This window comes from Sinohyriopsis cumingii, chromosome 7 (assembly GCF_028554795.1).
Source record: "Sinohyriopsis cumingii isolate HCF-2022 chromosome 7, ASM2855479v2, whole genome shotgun sequence".
Taxonomy (NCBI): domain Eukaryota; kingdom Metazoa; phylum Mollusca; class Bivalvia; order Unionida; family Unionidae; genus Sinohyriopsis; species Sinohyriopsis cumingii.
The window spans coordinates 35,405,995-35,428,773 of NC_142967.1; the positions used below are offsets into that span (position 1 = coordinate 35,405,995).

At 34.7% G+C, this 22,779-nt stretch overlaps 1 protein-coding gene across 1 annotated transcript in view; it reads left to right on the plus strand.

Annotated features, from left to right (window-relative positions):
* The window catches only part of LOC149795012 (DNA-directed RNA polymerase II subunit RPB2), a 49,682-nt gene extending 27,237 nt beyond the window's left edge, over positions 1 to 22,445 (plus strand). The window contains exons 14-23 of the mRNA XM_089964674.1: positions 160 to 328; positions 1,405 to 1,501; positions 2,803 to 2,897; positions 6,316 to 6,437; positions 11,795 to 11,875; positions 12,359 to 12,496; positions 13,848 to 14,069; positions 16,406 to 16,566; positions 19,513 to 19,708; positions 20,945 to 22,445. Coding sequence (XP_089820800.1) covers positions 160 to 328; positions 1,405 to 1,501; positions 2,803 to 2,897; positions 6,316 to 6,437; positions 11,795 to 11,875; positions 12,359 to 12,496; positions 13,848 to 14,069; positions 16,406 to 16,566; positions 19,513 to 19,708; positions 20,945 to 21,034 — 1,371 coding nt within the window. The 3' untranslated portion in view covers positions 21,035 to 22,445. The remainder of the gene's footprint in view (positions 1 to 159; positions 329 to 1,404; positions 1,502 to 2,802; positions 2,898 to 6,315; positions 6,438 to 11,794; positions 11,876 to 12,358; positions 12,497 to 13,847; positions 14,070 to 16,405; positions 16,567 to 19,512; positions 19,709 to 20,944) is intronic.
* The last annotated feature ends 334 nt before the right edge of the window (positions 22,446 to 22,779 follow it).

Here is a 22,779-nt window from a genome sequence, read left to right on the forward strand (position 1 = left end):
ATGTACAGTACTGTATGTTGAGAAAAGGAAGCCAATTAAAAAATGGAAAAGCTACGATTTCTTTAGATATTGGAACAGTTGGTCTTAATCAAAATGTTACTAGTTGGTATCAGTGTACATGCAAGCTTTTGACAGCTCTTGTCATGCCTTCCATTTCAGTCACCTCGTAACACTTACCAATCTGCTATGGGTAAACAAGCTATGGGTGTTTACATCAGCAACTACCATGTCAGAATGGATACCCTTGCCCATGGTCTGCTGTACCCTCAGAAACCTCTCACAACTACACGATCTATGGAGTATCTAAGATTTAGGGAGCTGCCTGCAGGTAAGGATTTCTGGAGTATGTAAAGTTTATGGCATTGCCCGCAGGTAAGGACCTTTGGAGTATCTGAGATTTATAGAGCTGCCTGCAAGTAAGGCTGTATGGAGTATACAAATTTTAGAGAGCTGCCTGAAGGTAAGGATCGAGGGAGTTGCCTACAGGTAAGGATGTATGGAGTATCTAAGGTTTAGAGAGCTGCTTGCAACTTAGGATGAATTTAGTATCTAAGATATAGAAAGCTTTCTGCAGGTAGGGATACATCTAGGGCTTACACAACTTTCACTGTAATTAGTAAAAATATTGTAGTTGCTTCTTTCATGTTTTTTGTCAATATGAAAGAGTACACTTTGGTAATTTTATCACTTTCAGATAATTAGGACCTAATAAAGAAATGGATCTATGCAAGTGATCTTTGCTTTCTCCTCATCTTTCATGCATTTTCAAAACCATCATTATATGTACTTCACAAAATGTTTAAAGTGAATATCCTTATATGTAATACAGTAAGTAAAAGTAGCAAACTTCTGAAACTAATTTCAGACAGCATAGACTTGCACTGTTAAGAAGACCATAAGAGCTGCATCATTGGTGCATGCTGTAATTGTATCTACAAGGAGTTCTCATACAAACACTGTCCTTCTAGTCTTTTCAGGGTTATGACTCAATTCTTTTAAGAAAGATATACAAAGTTTTTCAGATTTATAAGAGATAAAGAAATTTTGATACTAGAAAGCAAGAAGAGATTTTGTTTGGAAGACAAACAGAAAATTGAGTAGTTTGAATAAATATTAGGGTTCACATTTTGCCATGAACAACTACGTATTGTCAGTTCCGTGTGTATTTTGGTTTTATTATTTTAAAAAAATTACCATGTATTACCAGTTACATGCATGCTGGTTTTATTATTGTAATTGTTTGCTAGATATTGCCCGTTCCATGTATTTTTGTTTTATTGTTATGATTATTTTCTACATATTGCCATTTCTATGTTTCTTGTTTTTATTATTATAATTGTTTACTATATATTGCCAGTTCTTTATGTGTTGGTTTTATTATAATTCTCTGTTCTCTTTTCCTAGGCATAAATTCTGTTGTGGCCATTGCCTCCTACACGGGATACAACCAGGAAGATTCAGTCATCTTAAATGCATCAGCTATTGACAGGGGATTTTTCAGGTAATTTCTCAGAGAAATGGTTGGTTTCCTTGACCAAATATTGATCTTTTTAAAAAATAAAAATAAATAATTTCAGTATGTATTTCAAGTAGAAATAGATTGTGCTGTTTTATTAATCAAACTTAGCAGAGATTTCCATTATCATTCATTTAAGCTCATGTCACGACAAAATTTCAACTTTTTCTGCAACAGGAATAAAGTTTTTGAGTAGTTTTTTAGCATATGGTTTTCATATGAACAATTACACTAACAAATTTAGGTAATTTGCATCCTTTGGCTTAAGAGGGAGGATAACAGATTGATGGATAGACAGTTTTTGAAGACAGAGACCTACCAGTCCTTACTTAAATTATTGCAAAATTATACAAAATATGATTGTTACAAATGAATATCGAAGTTAACATGCCCGAGTTTGATCCACATTCAGTTTTCATATTACAGTTTCAGAAACCTTTTAGCTGGAAACATTGTTTGTCATTGTATCAGAACACAGTTACAAACTTAACAGATGCATTTTTTCAAAGTTATCAATTGCAGTATCGAGCACTTTGTTACCTGAAAATTGATCTTACCTACAGAAAAATATGAATAACCCACGTATGAACTTACCAGGTCATACTGTCATAAATGAAGCCAACTTTTCAGACAGTACATCTTTCATTTTTCAGTTTTATTTTTAAAAAATTGTGTTCAACCAGTGAGAAAGTGGTTTATGTTTGTTGATGTGTGAGAATATTGATGAAAATGTATTACATTTGATGATCTGTGAAAATATGGATGAGAATATGTCTTCTTTGATATGTGAATATATGAATGAGAGAATATATTATGTTCTTGTTTATGTGTGAGATTGTTGATGTGTGAGAATATGGATTCAACCAGTGAGAAAATGCTTTATGTTTGATGATGTGTGAGAATATTAATGAAAATGTGTTACGGTTGATGATGTGTGATAATATGGATGTGAATGCAATATGTTCTTGTTGATGCGTGAGACCATGGTTTCAAGTTAGTACTAACATTTTCTAAAATTAGCAAATTGTTTCAGAAGGTCTTGTTTGGGTTGGCAGGTCTGATAACAATGTCTTGGATACAAAACAATACAAAACATGATAATAATTAATAAAAGATCAGCATATTTGGATATATCCTGGATACAGAAAGAAAACATAGTAATAATTAATAAAATGTCAGCACATTTGGATATATCATGGATATAGAAAGATACAAAACACAGTAATAATTAAAAAAAAGCACATTTGGATACAACTCACCCTGTTTTTGTTCATGATTTTTTGCAGATCATTTTTCTTCCGTTCATACAAAGATTCAGAGTCAAAGAAAGGTCTGGATCAGGAGGAAATATTTGAAAAGCCAACCAGGGAAACTACTCAAGGTAAAGAATGGAAAGTGCAGTATTCTCTGCCCTTTCTTTGTATAAAATAACTGTTAGAGTCTAAACTCGAGAAAGTTTCTCTATTCAATTTTTGTCTCACTTCTGAAGTACAGGTGAGGCAAAGGATCGCTGGTATGATGGCATTCTCATTGGCATGGGCATCAGCATTAAGCTTTCATATTGAACCGTTGTTAATGAACCTTGATGGGCATATTTATCATGGAGAGTACTACTTGCCACAGGCAACATTACATTGATGGGATCTTGAATAAGATTTCTACATGTACAGGAGTTATGGCCCCTGAATGTCTATCTGCTGCTTTTGTTCCTCAGCATAACTTTGCAAAGTTTTGTTGAATTTCAACCCAGTTTTGGCATGCAGCTTTACATTGATGGGACATTGAATGAGTCAGATTTTTAGCATTCCACAACTTCATGTACAGGAACATGCATGCCAGTGTATTTTGCAATGTGTGCTGTACACATGGCATACTAATGGATTTTACAATGCATGCCATAGTACACATTGCATACCAATGTATTTTGCAATGCATGCTGTACACATGGCATTCTGATGGATTTTGAAATGTATGCTGTACACATGGCACTCTGATGGATTTTGCAATGCATGCCATAGTACACATGGCATACCAATGTATTTTGTAATGCATGCTGTACACATGGCATTCTGATGGATTTTGAAATGTATGCTGTACACATGGCACTCTGATGGATTTTGCAATGCATGCCATAGTACACATGGCATACCAATGTATTTCGCAATGCATGATGTATACATTTATATACCTGAAACAGAAATTTGTTGAACTGTCTTCAAGATCACTTGTTCAATGTGTTTTATGTCTTTTGCATCCATTATTCTTTGACTGCTATGGATAGAACATATTTTGACTAGTTAATGCAAGTATTTTTAGAAAAAGCTCTCTAAATTCACAAAATTAGGAAGTTTATGAACAAATTTTAAACAGATTTGATTGTTACATAAAGCTAGTTCATTGGTGCCAAAATTTCATGGATATATAAAACTCTTTGTTTTCAGTTTAATTAATATATTAATTAAGTTCAGTGGACCAAACTTTAAAAACACCTCATTTTATGTTTGATTTTTATATTATGATTGAAATTTGTCAAGATCTCAAAAATATTGTTCACACATTTGTATATAAATGTTATGCATAACATCACATCAGTTTTTATTTTATTTTGAATGTTGGTGATTTTTTTCAATATTTGTGCTAACAGAATTTGTGAGACATGAACTGCATTGTACAGTGTTATGATGGTGCTTAAATTTAAATGTATTTATTTACATAAAAGTAAAGTCAATTTTAGTAGCAGAAAAAGTAATGTCAGTTTTAATAGCATTCAAAATAGAACAAGTTTTGGCCTAAATTTCTTTCTGTGGTAGTATTTTTTGTTTATTATTTTGGTTCTGGATACAATAACACAATCCATAACAGAAAACTAAGGCTTTTTATTTCAGTTTTTGTTGTTGTTGTAATTATATTACAATTAAACTGTGTCAGTGTCTCATCTGAAGCACAGTCAAATCAGATAAAAAGAAGTTAAGAAATTACAATAATAAAGTATGCAGTGCTACTTTCCTACTTTATAGAAAACTAAGCAAACATAATTTTATTTATTTATTTAACACATTGGCTCCAAAGGAACTAAGTTTAATTTTATATGTTCCAGGCTAAATTAAAAGAGTTATGTCCCCTTATCCTGACTTGAGGATACTAAGTTCAGACAACGTTATCATTCCTCTTTATATTGATAGGACCTTAAGGGATTAGAATTTCCAGCATTTCAGGTCATTATTCAAAGAATTGTGCCTCCCTCCCCCCAGTGCCTTCTTCAAAACTCCATTTTTTAAAGCCCTGCTCAGACATGATTTTTCTACATTTTAAGGTGGAATTCTGCTTTTCTTCTGACTTGAATCGGATTTTTCTTGATATAGTCCATTTTTATATCATTTCTGATCCAGTTTTTATTTATAAAAAAAGGTTCTCTCAGGCTACATTCCGCATCGACTCTTGTGAAGTATTTGTTCCATATATTAGTTGGCACAAGAGTCTTGTAAAGACTATTCTGATTGGTCAAAAGTTTATATTCATCAAATGAATCTATGTGAAATGGAAAGAAGAAGCATGCTTGCAAAACATGGCATCTGGAGTTGTTAAGAGAGACCATGACATGAAAAGTTAGATAAAGGTTTAAAAAATGTATGGAAATGGGAATAGCTGGAGTGAAAAGTTGACGGAAAATTATTTGGTCAGTTTATAAGAAAACAGAATGTTAGAGGACTGGCATTTTGTGACCTCTGCAAAATAGATCTGAATTATGGCAATCGTGGTTGGAAGAGTTTGGAACAGCGCCTACAAAAAAAGCTGCATACAGAAAAATTGAAGCTCAGAAGGCATCTGGAAAAAGTGCAGTTAATTGCTTTAAGGAGAAACATTTCTTGCATGAGAGAACAGATGTAGCCCTCTGTCAGAATATGCTTACTGCATGTTGCCAATACAAATACCAGCTTGAAAGGAAAAATGCTCCCATTGAGAAGGAAAAGAAAAAATTGCACATTGAGCAAAAAAAGTGGTGACAAAAAGGAAGGCTAAAGAAATCTTTGCCACAGCCGCAAAAAGAGCTTGACTGGTATATCAACAGGTTGTGTCCAGTGTAGAAAAAGATAAGTGAATATATGGGATTATTTGTATATAGTTGATGTACTTGGGTGTTTATTTTACAGATTTGTTATGAAACGAGAGAAATATAATATGTTTGCTGCAAAAATTGACAAATTATTGTGACTTAATTATGATGTGAACACTGACATTCATATGAAATTACTTTAGCATTATTGGAGAACAAATTCATGTGACAATAAATATTGTGAAATGATTCAAGTTGAAAATATTTGGTAAGTTTATTAGTTTTTTAAATGATTATTTTGTTTTATATTATGATCATAAGTTGCACCAGGGGCAGTTTTATGATTGTAAAATGTGTTTTAGACCCCTGGATGAGGGGCACTGCCCCATGAGACCTTGTTGGGAGAGGACCCCCAACCCTCTTAAATTATTTTCAGCTTTTTTTATGGAAAACCAAAATCATGTCTGGCGCTGAGCAAAAGGTGCTGAGCAGGGACCTTTGATAAGTTCAGAGTGATGTAGTTATTTGTCCAGTCAGCTGCCCATTTAGGTAAATTACTTGTAATCTAGTAGGTGAAGCTGATATCATTTGAAAGCCACTAGTGTTGCTTCATGCTAGTTTGCTAGTTCAAACAGTCTGGAATTTCAGCCTCTTATTTGTTGTTTTACTGAAACGCAATGTCACTTTCTTGTCATATTCATATTGCTTTATTTGGAAGCTCTGACATGTTTGATTTTCTGTGCAGGAATGCGGCAGGCAATTTATGACAAGTTAGATGAAGATGGGATTATTGCCCCTGGTGTCAGAGTGTCAGGAGATGATGTTCTCATTGGAAAAACTCTTACACTACCAGCCAGTGAAGATGAGGTATAGCAGACATCAGTGACAGATTGACTGCAATTTGTTTTCATTTACATTCAGAAGAGTTTTTTTAAAGAGTAAATTGATGTGAAATTATTGGAATGAGGATACTATGAAAAGTTTTCGTTTATTTCAGACGTATCTGTTTGGGTTTGAAAAATACTTATTTATAGGCATCTACTTTTGTTGATATCTCATTTACACACACACAAAACATGCATATGTATCAGGAAAAGATTAAACCAAAATTTTCATGCATTTGCAAGCAAATAGATTTAATTAATTTGATTTGCTAAATTATTTATTGCTATGATCAAGGTGCAAATATGGAGATCTAAAAGAAAATACTGACATCTTTTTCCACATATTATTGTCATTTTAAGTAATTAGGTTCTCAGGTGTTCTTTTTGACTGCGTTTAAAGCATAAAAATTCTCAACAGTCAGGGATTAGGCACTTAAACAAAGTCAACAACTGTAAACCAGCCACATGTACAGATAAGTTGCAACCCCTAAATTAAATGTTAACTAATTTTGCAAAGAGGAACTCAAATCCCAATTTCATGAGTTGTATTCAACACAGCTGATTGATTAGTTAAATGTACATTCGGATCAGGCCTTGATTGACATGAAAACATCTGCCCTTAAGCCAGTTCACACAAATTGGTTTATTGTCACACATGATAAATACTAAACGATCAGATTGAAATGGGCTTTCCAAAATTGGGACTAATCTGCTGATTGTTTATTTAATAGTTAGTTGATATGGGCAAAATGTACTTATAAATGGGAATAATAAGTGCTTTGGGAAATAAAGAACAACACAGTAAGTAAATCTACATTTACTATTGTACATCAGGTAGAGTTATTACAGACCTTCGTGAGTTAGTATGACAGAAGATTCAAAAGGTCATGGAAGGGACAGTTTCTCACCTGTCATTTCAGAAGGAAAACCATCTTGCTATCATTACTTCTGCATATAAAGTCATATTTGCAGTGAGTTTTCACCAGAAGACTCTTACAATGACTAGTTGGTCTTGTCTAAAAATGGTGCCAATCTAACAACAACTATGGACACACACAGTAACTAGTTTGAAAATATTGTTATTGCTACTCCATCTCAATGGAAAGTCATATTAACATGTAGTTTCTTCTATAAGACTCCCTAAGATATCTAATTGTCTCCTAATTAAAATGGTGAAAGAGTATTATCTATACACTAAGATTTATAAAAAATGAACTCTGCACTTCAGATTTTCAAGTGAAGGTGAACAAAACTTATTTAACCATGCAACTCCCAAGGTACCATCTATTTTTGTGTATTTATCTTAACAACTTTGATTCATTTAAGGCAATTATATAGTTTTTATTTTTGAAAAAATGAAAACATAGGATAGATAAACACGTACACAATGACAGAAAAATGGGTTACATTTTTACATCTTCATGCTGTTAGTTTACATGTTCACTTGCAGTGCAGATTTGTGTTCAGCTAGCATTGGCATGCAAAGCTTAGGTCTAGTCGATATTATGAACATTCTGGTTGACTACATTGTCCAAATTTGTGTTCCAATAGCATTAACTTGCAAAATTTAGGCCTGGTTAATATTACAAAGTCTCTGGTTGATGTACATTCTAAATCGAACAAAAAATTAATGATGCATCAAAAGATTTTTTTAGCAAAAGACATGATTAAAGTCAATGCAAACATCATTAGTGATGTATTTTATCATTTACGCGTTGTTTGTATCATACATAAGTTGCTTAGTTTTGCTCAGGCAAGCTAACACTGTTTAACACATGCCATGTATATTGATTTAATTACTCTACAAGCATTTTCATAATTTTGATTAGCATTTGAAGTTTATGATGTCTCAGTAAACTGCCAAACAATTTCATGTGGTATACATACACTAAATCTACATGTGGATTACATACACTAACTCTACATGTGGATTACATACACTAAATCTACATGTGGGTTACATACACTAAATCGCCATCTAGGTTACATACACTAAATCTACATGTGGGCTACATACACTAAATCTACATGTCGATTACATAGACTAAATTGCCATCTAGGTTACATACACTAAATCTACCTGTGGGTTACATACACTAAATTGACATGCGAGTTACATAAACTACATTGACATATGGGTTACATAAACTAAACCTACCTGTAGGTTACATAACATTAAATCTACATGTGGGTTACATACACGAAATCTACATGTGGGTTACATATAGGGGTGTGGGATAATATCGAATACTGGTAATTGTGCTATTAAACTGACAATACAATAATTACAATATAACTTTCTTATATCGATATTGTGCAATATTAATGTAAATTTTGATAAGCAGCAAACGAACTCTGTTATTATTATAAATTATTATTACACAAATTTAATTTCTTATAATAATTTCTGATTGACAAGTTAAGTTCTCTGGCAGAACTACTAATCTGGTGTACCACATGAACAAGCTCCTTCCTGGGAAATGTGGTAATTACAAGATGACAAACAATAGATCATCAGTCCCTCCTGAAGTGAGTTCGTCATGTGAAGATACTTCCGATTTTTCTTAAACTAAAATGTTGCAGCCAGACAAGAGAACCTTACCAGGGCTCATTGGGGTGAAATACCCCACGCATTCTTCTTGTGCTTTACATATAACTGACATGGTGTGCACATTTATAATAAAGGACATGCATCCATACTGAATAGAGGATTTGCCAGAGTTTAGAAACCTTTTACATACACTTGACCCCCGATATAATGTTCCATGTAGAAAGCGGTTTGCGGAGGTGATCATTGCTCAAAAATATGCTCAATTCAAGGCACTGGTTACAGAAGACCTACAAAATGCTGAGAAGATTGCATTGACAACGGATAGTTGGACACTGATGGCAACTGAATCTTATCTGACAGTCACGTTAACTCATATTGATAAAAATTTGAAGCTGATAAACTGTGTTCTTCAAACAAGGCCTATGTATGAAGGGAACACAGCTGAAAATATAGTTGCTGCGATTCATGAATCTCTCAAAGAATGGGAAATACAGTCTATCCCCATTCCACATATTGTATCAGATACATCTAACATGGACAAGGAAGGGACTCTTTTAGGATGCAACTTGAACATGAAGTGTTATAAACATACAATTAATTTAGCTGCACAAAAGTGTCTCGAGATCAGACGCATTGAAATTCTCCTCAGCAGGATTTGTCGAAAAGTTTGGTTCTTCCACTGAAGTACAAATGCAGCAGCTAAACTGAGAAGCCAGGCTGAATTGCTTGGTCTACTGGATCATAAGCTTATAGCTGGAACATGACTTCAAGGTTTCTTGAAATGCAGTGTGCAGTAATTGCCATTTTGAGATCCAAAGATCTTGCTAAAATAAAAGAGAAAGATCTGAACACATTGTGAGACAATGACATTTGCCTGGCAGATGAGATAATGGTTTGTCTAAAACCTCTTAAACTGGTGACGACCACTGTTTGTGCTGAGTCAGTTCCAACCATTGCTGTTATCATGCCTCTTCATCGCAAACTTATTGACAGCATTTTCCAACACAGTGATGATGACTTAATAGTAATGGCTCAGATGAAAAGGGCTGTGGTTGATGTTCTTCAGGAGAGGTACACTCATCAGGAAGAAACTCTCACTATTGCTGCTGCTTTGGATCCAAGTTTTAAAGCCTTACCTTTCCTCAAAAATGCACAAAGGAATGAAATATTTACCAAAATTTTGTAGAATACATCAGAAATCATTGTTAGAGTGAAGGCTGAACATGACACTGATCACTCACCTGTGGGTGATAGTGGGCAGTCAGAACTGCCACCTTTACATGTTGTTTTGGCATGCATGAACTTTTTGGTGATGTCTACATAACTGGTGTTGAGACTTCAAAAACACAAATGGAAGAACTAGAAGAAGAGCTTAAGAACTATAGAGTGTTTCTGTTGATTCCCTTGAATTAAAATCTTCATCAGTGGTGGAAAAATCACAAGCAGAGATTTCCTAGATTAGCTAAGCTTGCTAAATCCTTATTGTGCATCCCAGCAACAAGTGTCCCTTCTGAGAGGGTGTTTTTCACTGCAGGAGATATAGTAAATGCACAACGTTTAGCCCTAAAACCAAATCATGTTGATGCTTTTATCTTCTTAAAAAAATATAAAGGAAGTTCTATCTTGTGATTTTCAAGGCAGTTCAGTTTGAACTACACTGGGTAAAGTGACAATAAAGAGACCAATCTGCAGTTTTATGCATTTTATGTTTATCAAAAAGTAAACCACAAACTGTCAGCCGTTCAGACAAAAGACTTAAATTTTAATACTTTATTTCTGTTTTAGATTGCAACTACTGTACTGCATTTTATTCATTTTCTATACTATATTTTAATTATGTAACTAAATAATTTAAAGTAATTTTTTGCAGTATGCATTCATTTTATTTCAATAAATTAACAGTAATATGTAATTCTTTCTTAAATCAATATATTGCAATAATAATGCAATATATGGCTTAATATTGTTATATATTTGCAATGTGATTTTTTTATTCAATACCCACCCTAGTTACAGACATTAAATCTACATGTGGATAACATTCACTAGATCTGCAACTTTATATGTATTGTGCAAGGTTTTAATAAACAGTTTGATAGTCACTAACCCAAAAATATATTTTCACAGTCCAGATAAACATCACTGGTTCATTTTGCATTTATTGGGGGAAAAAAAACAAAGAAAATTTAAGTATAACACAAATCACATTCTTCTTTATCCATTATAGGTTGATGTCTAAGTAGGGGGGATAACTGTTAAGAAACAATAGCATGAACGGATGTCTTCAGTTGTGGGTGGGGAGGTTAACTGTTGGGAAACAAATTTTTTAATGTTTATCCAGTGCATGTTCATTTTCAAAATTGGGGTGGTGGAAGAGGAAGGCTGCTAGGAAAGAGTCATACTCTTCTGATCCCACTGCAAGTAATGTCCAAATGTGGGGGGGGGGATATCTGCTAGGAACAATCAAATGAAATGCTGATGAGGCAAGGTTATCTCCTGTTTGCCAAAGGGTCACTTACATACATTCTGTGTATAAAAAATACAGCCCATGAGTAACATTATGCAAGTTATGAAAAGGAAAGTTTATAGAAAGATTTACATTTCTACCATACGAGGCATTTAAATATTTTAAATGAAAAATGTTACTTGTATTTCATAACTATATTTTAGGTTCTTCAAATTAACACTTTGTAGCTTAGGAAGAACTTTTTTTGCTGAGATTACATATAAATTTGGATTTGTTTTATGGACTAAGATGGAAAAATTATGCAAATAAATTTTACTTGCAGTTGGAAGGTACTACAAAAAGATTCACCAAGAGAGATGCCAGTGTGTTCATGAGGAGAACTGAGACGGGCATTGTTGATCAGGTAATGTTGACATGGTAACCACCAATTTCATCATTCTGATGTTTTCAAGTTGAATTCATAGTCTTTGTCTGAGCAACCACTTCTTTGACTCATAAAATCAGAAGTTACATGTACTCCATCACTACATCTCATGTAAACTACATTGCAAGATTGATAATGTCAGAGTTGAATGTACAAGTATTCATAATCAACTATAAATTACATGATCCACTTCTTTCACTTAAAGTAATTAACATATTATGCAGAAGATTTTCTTTCAAAAGCACTGAAAGTTCAATACACTGAAACTATGGTAAAACCTTCCCAGCAACCTATTCCCTCAAAGCATGATATTACGAAAGGGTTTCAAGTACCTGGCAGTTGCTTAAAGCACTGCACCGAGTTTCTTTCCATCATGTTGAAAGTAGTTCATTGCTTTGCTTGACAACATTACTAGACAATGAAAGCTTCAAAGACACTGTACTGACAAGTTTTCTCTTTCAGGTAATGGTTACAATCAATCAAGAGGGTTACAAGTTCTGTAAGATTCGGGTGCGGACAGTGAAAACTCCTCAGATTGGAGACAAGTTCGCTAGTCGTCACGGACAAAAGGGAACCTGTGGTATTACATACAGGCAAGAGGTACGAAATGTTTTAATGTAAGTTAAATATTATTAAATCATTGGATGTGTAAACAAGACAGAATCAAAGGATATTTGTCGCTGGCAAACTGACTTTAAGTCTTAAAATCAGACAGAAAACCAGTCTTGATTTCATGCAGGAATTTTCCGTTCTTGTCATTTACTTTATGTACTAGGGTCTTCTATAGGATTTCAGCTCTGAGAATTTAAACTGTATGTTTTAAAAAATGACTAAATTTCTGCAAATACACGTGGTCATGTAGTAATGATTTCTTAGTTTTGAAAGAAAAGTAATTCAGAAAACATGTATTTATTATTTAAAAAACTGCTGGTAGATTATGGGTGTATACAAAAGTTAAATGAGAGGGCAAGATCCAGAACAGAAAATTCCATGGTGCAACTCGTATATGTTAACTATAGTCTGAATATACCTTTCCATTTGTTTGTAAACCAACCCCCCACACACACACACCAATTTCAATAACAGAAAAAGTGCACAGAACTTAGTCAATAAATTCATTGACTTATAATTTCTAATCTGAATATGAACAGAGTGGCCCTAACACTGGAATTCTTTACGCCTTTCATGCTTAAAAGACTTTACATACTAATGTGGTGCCATGTTGCGTACACTATGGGCAAGTTGGTCCATGTCCCCCATACTTGGAGGGACAGAGACACAATGTCCCCTGCCCATGGGATCATTCGTGCAATACAGTCCATACCAGACTGAAAAAAAGGGGGGATGGATTGGGTCAGAACTTGTTTTCTGTCAGACATGGATGGTGGAAATAATGTGCCTTTTTTTGTCCAATCCATTTAATGTATGGGCTGTCAGGATAAGCCAAGTTTTATTAGTTGCATTATGTTAGTTAATATGGGTCAATATTCAGGAAATGTTCTCATAACCTGAGCCGAAATTATGCCAGAAACTACTACTTTGATCGTACCTTGACTTTTAATTCACTTTCTTTCAGTACATGTAAACAAGGCTGTTAAATGGACTAGTTTCGTTTTGAAGAATTAGGAAGTATTTCCTTATGTAATTAAGCTTTAGTGCAGCTTTGAATAAATTTTGGAAAGGTCAGTTCTTGAAAAGCTTAAGAATCTCATTGTTAGGTAAATTTAGTTTTATTTAGATGACTTTTGTGTCAGAGCTGCTTAGAAAAATATTGCATTACATGTTGAATTTATGATTTACATTTGCCAAGCTTTTATGATGCTGAAAGTATTCAGATTTATCCTGTTTGCGTCATTTCTCCATCAGAATTTTCAAAGGGGGATGTAAATTCTTTCAAAATATTGGGGTCAAAAGGTAATGGCAACAAAACAAATTTTGTTCTTTATTTTAGGATATGCCCTTCACTTGTGAAGGAATCACACCAGATATTATCATCAATCCCCACGCTATCCCCAGTAGAATGACCATTGGTCACTTGATTGAATGCCTGCAGGGAAAGGTAGCTGCAAACAAAGGGGAAATTGGTGATGCAACACCATTTAATGATGCTGTAAACGTACAGAAGATCTCCAATCTTCTTCACCAATATGGCTACCACCAACGTGGGAATGAGGTAAGATAGTATAATAACATCCATGACAGCTGCAATATATATAGTGAAATCCATATTTGTCACCTGACTGTTCTGATTACCATCTAGTGCGGCTCAACATTTAGTCCATCTTAGTCTCATTTTGATAGATTTGACCCAGACTATTTCTGATTACCATCTAATGTGGCTCAACATTTAGTCCATCTTAGTCTCATTTTGATAGATTTGACCCAGACTATTTCTGATTACCATCTAGTGTGGCTCAACATTTAGTCCATCTTTGTCTCATTTAGATAGATTTGACCCAGACTATTTCTGATTACCATCTAGTGTGGCTCAACATTAGTCCACCTTAGTCTCATTTTGATAGATTTGACCCAGACTGTTTCTGATTACCATCTAGTGTGGCTCAACATTTAGTCCATCTTTGTCTCATTTTAATAGATTTGACCCAGACTATTTCTGATTACCATCTAGTGTGGCTCAACGTTAGTCCACCTTAGTCTCATTTTGATAGATTTGACCCAGACTATTTCTGATTACCATCCAATGTGGCTCATCATTTAGTCCATCTTAGTGTCATTTTGATATATTGTCCTATTCTTTCACCCAATCTGGTCTACATTTAGCCACATTAGGATAGGTTTGACCAAAAATTCAAGTTCTCTACCCAGTCTGGTCTCTGTTAGAGCACATCAGGATAGTTTGGACAGCAAATATTCCATTTCTATAAGCAATCTGGTCAGCATATGGCCAAATTTATGGCTATATTAATTGCATCCAGAAAACTCCACCCAGAGGTCAGAATTTTGAATCAATATGGGGTTTTACCAAATAAAAGACAAAAAACTGGAATTTTCCTATCCAACACCAATGCAGATGAAGGATTATTTTTCTAAATGAAAAAAAAGGGGGTCAAGAAAGGTAAACATTAAAATGGCATATTGTGAACACTGATCCAGTTGCAAATTTCGCCATCTTAAGATAGAGCATAATATGTTAAGTTTAAACCGTAATATTTGAACTTCAAGTTACATTTAGGCATATATGAGACTTCAAAGTGAAGGTAATGGCAATACTTAGCATCAAAAATGCACTCTGAAGATGGCTTGCACTCAAATCAGTTTCCTTTCATAATTAATAGTGAGGTGGATTTATTTTCTCCAAATAACAGTTTCAGTCATGATATTTTCAACCCTAGATGGAGAATACACAATCTGTACCTGTAACTAGGTCAGTCAGTGCAAAATGTCTCATTTATGGGACACTAATTTCAATCGTTGCACATTTTGGAATGTAAATTTGTTGCATTTAATGTTTCTCATCATTTTTATAAAATAATGTTTAAGTGTTGATGGAAATCAGGAAGTATTTGCCATTTTGTGTGGACTATGATCCATGTAGATGGTCATGTGAATTGAAAACTTGTCACAAGATATTAATTTTTCTACACTAGAAAACATGATACTCACATGTATATAATTTTTTTGACAATGTGGTTTTGATTCATACCTACTCTTTGTCTTGCTAGAAAGCTTTAAATTGGCTGTTTATTTGGATTTGAGTTGACCATAGGATTCTAGAAATCAATTTACGTTTTTTGGGGTAATTTTACATTAAAACAATCGAGTCTTGTCAGAAAAGGTTATCGCAACATAGATCAACTTGATATTTCGTTCATATTTTATTTTGTGGAATCAATTTTAGTTGTGTCCCTATATAATTCGAGAGGAATTATTTAATTTATTCAAATGGAATTAGAAAGTGCTCAATAACATTTTGGACCAAAACACTATTTTGGAATTATTGTGAACTCATTCAAGGACATTTGTAAATTATATAATTGTGATACATCAAGTCTGTTGGCACATCAACTCTTTCAAGGCTATTGGTACATCAGCAAATTCAAGACTTGGAATTCATTCAAAGCACTATACTTTTGGACCTGTGATAGAACTTTGACAAATATTTTGGATGTGATTCACAATACTCCAAGGTTCTTTTATATGTTCACATTGTATTCTTGCTTTTATTCTGTTACTTAGATTTATAGAGTCATAACATTTCTGTTATGGCTATGTAGGAATGTGAGAATATGTGAATTTCTGCTGTATCATTATTCTAGACTAGAAAACATTACATATCATAGAATATTTTAACATAAAAAGTAATTTTAAATATCTTTTTGGTTTCTTGATGAAGAGTATGGGACTTGTTTGGACTTCTTCATTGCTACAGAGCTTTTTTCAGTCAGGTCATTGGATTAAGAATTGTGTAAATACTTTCAAAACCTGACGTTTCTGTCAACATTTTTATATAGTTGCAACATAAATAATAAAGTGCATATAATTTCTTAGGTGCTGTTTAATGGGTTCACGGGCAGAAAACTAAATGCCCAGATATTCTTGGGTCCTACTTATTACCAGCGTTTGAAACACATGGTGGATGACAAGATCCACTCAAGAGCCAGAGGCCCCCTTCAGATTTTGAACCGTCAACCTATGGAAGGCAGAGCCAGGTATTCATTCATTCAGTATTTCTGTCTTTCCTTCTATCTCTGTTTTTCTACAGATATCTACATCGGTACCTGTTTACGTGTATTTAAATTGATTACTCTATCTGTATATATTATACAGTTTCAGGAGTGATATTACTTGAGATGGGAAAATTTATTCAGTTTCACTTCAATTCTGAACATGCATAGCTTGTAACTACGTTCTTTTTAAGTCATTTGTGAGTACTTATTGCATGCAGTATGAAAAGAAAGTAGATGAACAGGTTTTGAGTTTACAATTTTCACTTCATTAGCTTCATGTTAACTCCTTAAAGGAGACCAGAAACCAATGGAAATATAGAATAATAATAAAAGTACTATAGCAGAAAACCTTATTCTGAAGTATCATCTGCGACCGTAATGCCAATATTAAAATATTGGCCTATCTTCTAGAAGCTTAATTTCCGTGACCTCGTATGCAAAATTTCCGTGCCTATTCGGTTACTTTCGGGATGTGATGTCATAGTAGCAACTCCAGCAGCCCAAGTGGGAGTTGCCAGAGTAAAAGACAATACCGTTTTGCGTTGCTTACGGGTGTAATAGAACATTAAGAAAAGCCTGTGGACAACATTTTTTTTCTTTTCCAAAAGATAAAGGCATAATGAAAGAATGGATACATTATTACAAACGAGTCGATTTCAAAGCAACACCATACAGCACTCTGTGCTCGTTACGTTTCTCAAAGGACTGTTATGAGAGGGATTCTGAAAAAATGGCAGCTCAAAGATACGCAAATGCTAGGCCTAGACTAAAAGTTGGCGCTGTTCCAGACATAACGTTGAATAATAAAAGAGTTAAACTTGTGCGTTACGAAAATAGGCAGAAGGCCGAGTAAGTGACCACAAAATGCAACAATCAATTCACAGATCTTTTATCTACGCCAGCAGTGCTAAAAATAAATCTGATAGCCCGACACCCTGGGCCCCTCTGGTTTTAGTTTCGGCCCATCCTGTATTCAAAGTGAGGTGCCCGTCAGGCTTGTCGAAACAAAAATTGTTTGCCTGAGGAAACTTTGATCGCGCTGGTGAAATTAGTAAATGTATTTTCAAGATGTTGACATACATGCCTTAACACGGCACAATCTAAATCAAATCACTACTGTCCAAGGTGAAATTTAGATTTGATTTTAATCAAATGGAGGCTTTGCCAAAAATAATATTCTAAACCTGTCGTGTTTCGAGAAAACACAATTTTCAGTAATCTTATAAAAATTACAAATTTAAAAAAAAGTCATTGTATACATGTAGTATGTATAAACGGTAATCTGAAATGATTGGAACTGATATAAAACTATTCCTTGGGCAGTTTAAATAGCAGCGATTAAAAGAAAAGAGGTCAAAGTTTCACATTAAATGGCTGACAATAGAAACTGGGGGGGGGGGGGCTATTGACCCAACGCTCAACCCCTTGTCCCAATGTGCGAGCGCCCATGGGACGTACCTTTTCTCCATGTGATACGCCTCATTATTCCCCCAGGACAAGCCCATTTTGCATATTCTGGTCAGCTCTGGCTAAATTGCAAAATAGCTAAAGTTTTGATTTAAGTACGCAAATAATAAAGCCGGTGTGACTAATGAATATAACTCCTTATCCTTGCATTGATCTTGTGAAAAGGACTGCCCTTCGGACATACATCAAAGAAACCATGTTCGACAGTGTGCGTATGTTTAAGCACCAGCAATTGATTGCCAAAATAAACGATGCCTATTTTGTTGTTACTTACGATGCCATGGACTTCAGGTTTAAGGCTTAATGCATGTAACACTGTTTGCTGAACAATATACTGCATGGTATATTTTGTTTTATTCCTTGTAATTTAATCATGGTAATTAAACTTTACATATACGGTAGAGGAATGTCAGGTGTTAACTGGCTGAGTTTCTTTGGCGGAAATGGAGATACGATTTTGTTTGCAGAGAAAATTTCACAGTGATCATTCATTTAAGCTAATTGGTGACAATTTTGTTCTTTTAATTCTTTTATACTATAGTACTGTTGTAGTTGTTTAAAAACATCTGAAATTTACTTGAATAATGTTTAATTTTCACGTTCTATTTACTAAAGAAGAAAAAAAGAAAAATACTGTTGTGTGATATTAATTATTTTGTCCAGTACCGGATTTAGACGTGTGTACGTGTGATTTGAATTTTTAACGTAGCTTTAACAATTTTTCAGGCATATCACTACGATGTCTGCAATGTGGCAGTTTAGATTGTGGATTGCATACTTAATACCTTTTTATAAATGGTTTGGGGTTGGGGTTTTTTTCTTCTGACAAATGAAAATTGACAGACATAATGTAATAATCGGGACTTCGCTGCGAAAAATTTAGAGATATTACGAGATCGGGATGTAGATGAGGAAATACCCCCAAAATCGGGAGGTTTTTCTCCCGGCTTGAGAGTTGACAGGTATGAACTGTCCGGGCTTGTGGAATTTCAGTCAGGGCTTGAGTTATTTAAGTCACCAGCCCGGGGCCTGTGCCTACAAAATTTCTTTTAGTACTGACAAGTACAGTACATAAACTATTATATCAGACTGCAGATTCAAGTTTTGAATGTGCAACCCAAATGTGGTCTCCTTCCGTCTGCCTCGCTCGCCAATGTTTATGTTTGTATTCGAGGACTGGCTAGTATTGCGTCACGGTACCACATGATCTGTTGTCTCATTAAAACTCGGAAAAACTCTGCAATTTACGGAATCGTGGTATCTTCCATGCAATAAAATCACTACCCGCTTACGATATTTAATTTATAAACATGACAGTCGAATTAAAATCTGTAGAGAATTACATACGTAGAAGGAAAATTTTGATTTCTAGTCTCCTTTAAGTTAGTTGCACCTTTATCATTAGTATGTACAGATTTATTGTTAAAACCTTGGAAAATTTTAATTATCACTGTCATATAGGGATGGAGGTTTGCGTTTTGGTGAAATGGAGCGAGACTGTCAGATTGCTCATGGCGCTGCCCAGTTTCTGCGAGAGCGGCTCTTCGAAATATCTGATCCATACAGAGTCCATGTATGTAACTTTTGTGGCCTCATTGCTATTGCTAACCTGAGGAATCAGACATTTGAATGCAGGGGATGCAAAAACAAAACACAGGTAATTATGAACACAGATTTCATGTAAATTTTATATGTAATCCAATCCAAACATATAACTGTTACCAGGCACAAGTTAATTTTCACTTTAGAGAAAAAAGTTTTCTTTTAGTAGTGTTCATAAAGTTATACCAGTAATGGTAAATGAAGTTTAGTTATCTTTGATTTGGAAAGTAATCAAGGAATATATTTTGGATTTTTATTGTAGCTTCAATATTTCCAGTCATATCGCTATGATGTCTGCAGTTTGGAAGTTTATAGTGATGTCGAGCACTCTGGCATTATGCCGCAGACATCTTGTCCCACCCAGTCGCATTATTCTGACACCAGGCCAACCAGTCCTAACACTGGCCTCTTAATGTTGAGTTCCAAGTGAGGCAGCTGCTTGTACCATTTGTATAAGTCATTGGTATGACACAGTCAGGGTTTAAACCAGCGACCTCCCACATCCAAGGCAGACACTTTGACCACTTAGGCCACCGGAGCATGGCCTTCAAGGAATGAAGAGCCTCGCATCAAAATGTTACTAATGACGTCAGTCTTCTTGGAATTTTAGAAGTTGGTACTGATAGAAAACCACATTGATATATGACTATTGCCTTTCAAAAGACATTATTCAAGTTACTAATGATAAAAAAAGTCACATATGTATATGATTCTTTTGTTCCATTTCACTGGCATTATTTAGGTTTTTAATGATAGCAAACCACATTGGTATACAAGTCTCAAGTGCCTTTTCCAATGATATTACTCAAGTTTCTAGTGATAGAAAACCACAATGATATATAACTCTACAGTGCCTTTCCTATGGCATTATTCAAGTTTCTGATGATAGAAAACCACTGTGATATGTGACTCTTTATTGCATTTCAGATGGCATTTAAGTTTCATGAAAACAAGTGTGTGGATGTGTCAGAATGGCAACACTTATGTATATCAATAGATAAGTAATTAGGTCTAAATTTGTACATGGGTGGCTATGGGTATGTAAAAATGGCAACACCTTATGCATATAGATAGATCAGTAGGTAGGTCTAGATTGGAAAGGGGGGACACAAAAAACTTGAGTAACTCGCACATTAATCTTACAGATTTTGTGCATCAGCCCTATGGTTGTTTTAGTAGCAAAGTTAGGCCTTCTGTTGCATGTGACAAAAAAATCAGTTATCTATATATCATTAAAAAGATTTAATATCACAAAACTGCATGCATTGTCAAGTCTTCCTCCTCATTGCAGATCTCCCAGGTCCGAATGCCGTATGCCTGCAAGCTTCTCTTCCAGGAATTGATGTCCATGAGTATCGCACCAAGGATGATGGTCACATGATCTGGGAAAAATAACGACTTGATTGTCCTACCAACAACATAATTACTGCGTTCACTTTAGACCCATACCAGTGTCAGCATCAAGGCATGGAATCCCTTTTTAATGTGTGTTATATTTAGGGACTTTTTTTGGAATTCATAAATTCATGTTGCAGATGGTTAAAAATAGTTCCTGAGAAATATTTATACATGTTGACACCATGATGAAGATTTTATGTTCATGATGTACAAGGATATTTCTTTTTTTTAAATTTGATGCAAAAAATGAAAACAATACTTGCTCCAAAGAAATGTTGATTTTCTGATGCAAAGAATGTGTGGTCTAATGATATAGATGGTGACTTGCTGATAATCAGGTGTGGCCATAATAATACAGACAGTGACGTGTTGATAACTCATGTGGTCATTATGATATAGATAGTGACATGTTGGTAAATAATGTGGCCATAATGATATAGACAGTGACTTGTTGATAATGTTCTGTATGACTAATTGATGTAATTAATCTGTGTAGAATTGCGTAGTTCTTGTGGAATTGTTTGTGTATTGTAAGGAAGTGTTGAGATCCATAATATGACATGCTGTTTATATGGATGACTGTTTTATGTTGAGGATAATTGAAAAATGGCTTGTGCAGGATGGCATGCAGACCTGTGTAAATGGCTGATGTAGGATGTCCATGTGGATCTGTGTAAATGGCTTATGCAGGATGCCATGTGGACCTGTGTAAATTACTTATGCAGGATGCCATGTGGACCTGTGTAAATTACTTATGAGGGATGCCATGTGAACCTATGTAAATTACTTATGCAGGATGCCATGTGAACCTATCTAAATTGCCTTTGCAGGATGCCATGTGAACCTATGTAAATTACTTATGCAGGATGGCTATGTGGACCTATGTAAATTACTTATGCAGGATGGCTATGTGGACCTATGTAAATTACTTATGCAGGATGGCTATGCAGACCTGTATAAATGGCTTATGCAGGATGGCTATGTGGACCTGTGTAAATGGCTTATGCAGGATGGCTATGCAGACCTATGTAAATTACTTATGCAGGATGGCTATGCAGACCTGTATAAATGGCTTATGCAGGATGGCTATGCAGACCTGTATAAATGGCTTATGCAGGATGGCCAAGTGGACCTATGTAAATTAGAATGCCATGTGAACCTGTGTAAATGGCTCCTGCAGAATATCCGGTTGAACATGTTTAAATTGTGTATGCAAAATGTCAGTGTTGACCTGTATAAATTACATAAACAAAACAACATGCATACCTGCTGACCATTACTGTTTTTGGTGTGATCGTGACAATTTTATGCACAAAATTATGTCTAATGTTTGCCTGTGTATGGGTTATGCATTATGTGCTTTGAGGAAAATAAAATAAAGCATCGAAAAGCTGCTTTTATCCTTTTATAAACCTTTATTATCCCCAAACATTGATTATATGTGAAAAGAAATATTGCTTCCACATAGCACTTGCCTATATTTGAAACAGTAATTTTCATACATATACAGTGATGTTAGCTAATTGGTTAGTAAGATCCGCGATGAAAGGTAAATTAGCGCTAGGTGCTGGTAATGTATAAATGGAATCAATTTATTAATCCCAAGAGGATACTGGAAAGGTAATGCAGCAATTAGTAAACTAGCTGATGCAGCAAAAAAATGGTTATCCAAACAGGCAATATGGCAAATTTACCTACCACCACCGAAACAAATTCAGTACGCGTATT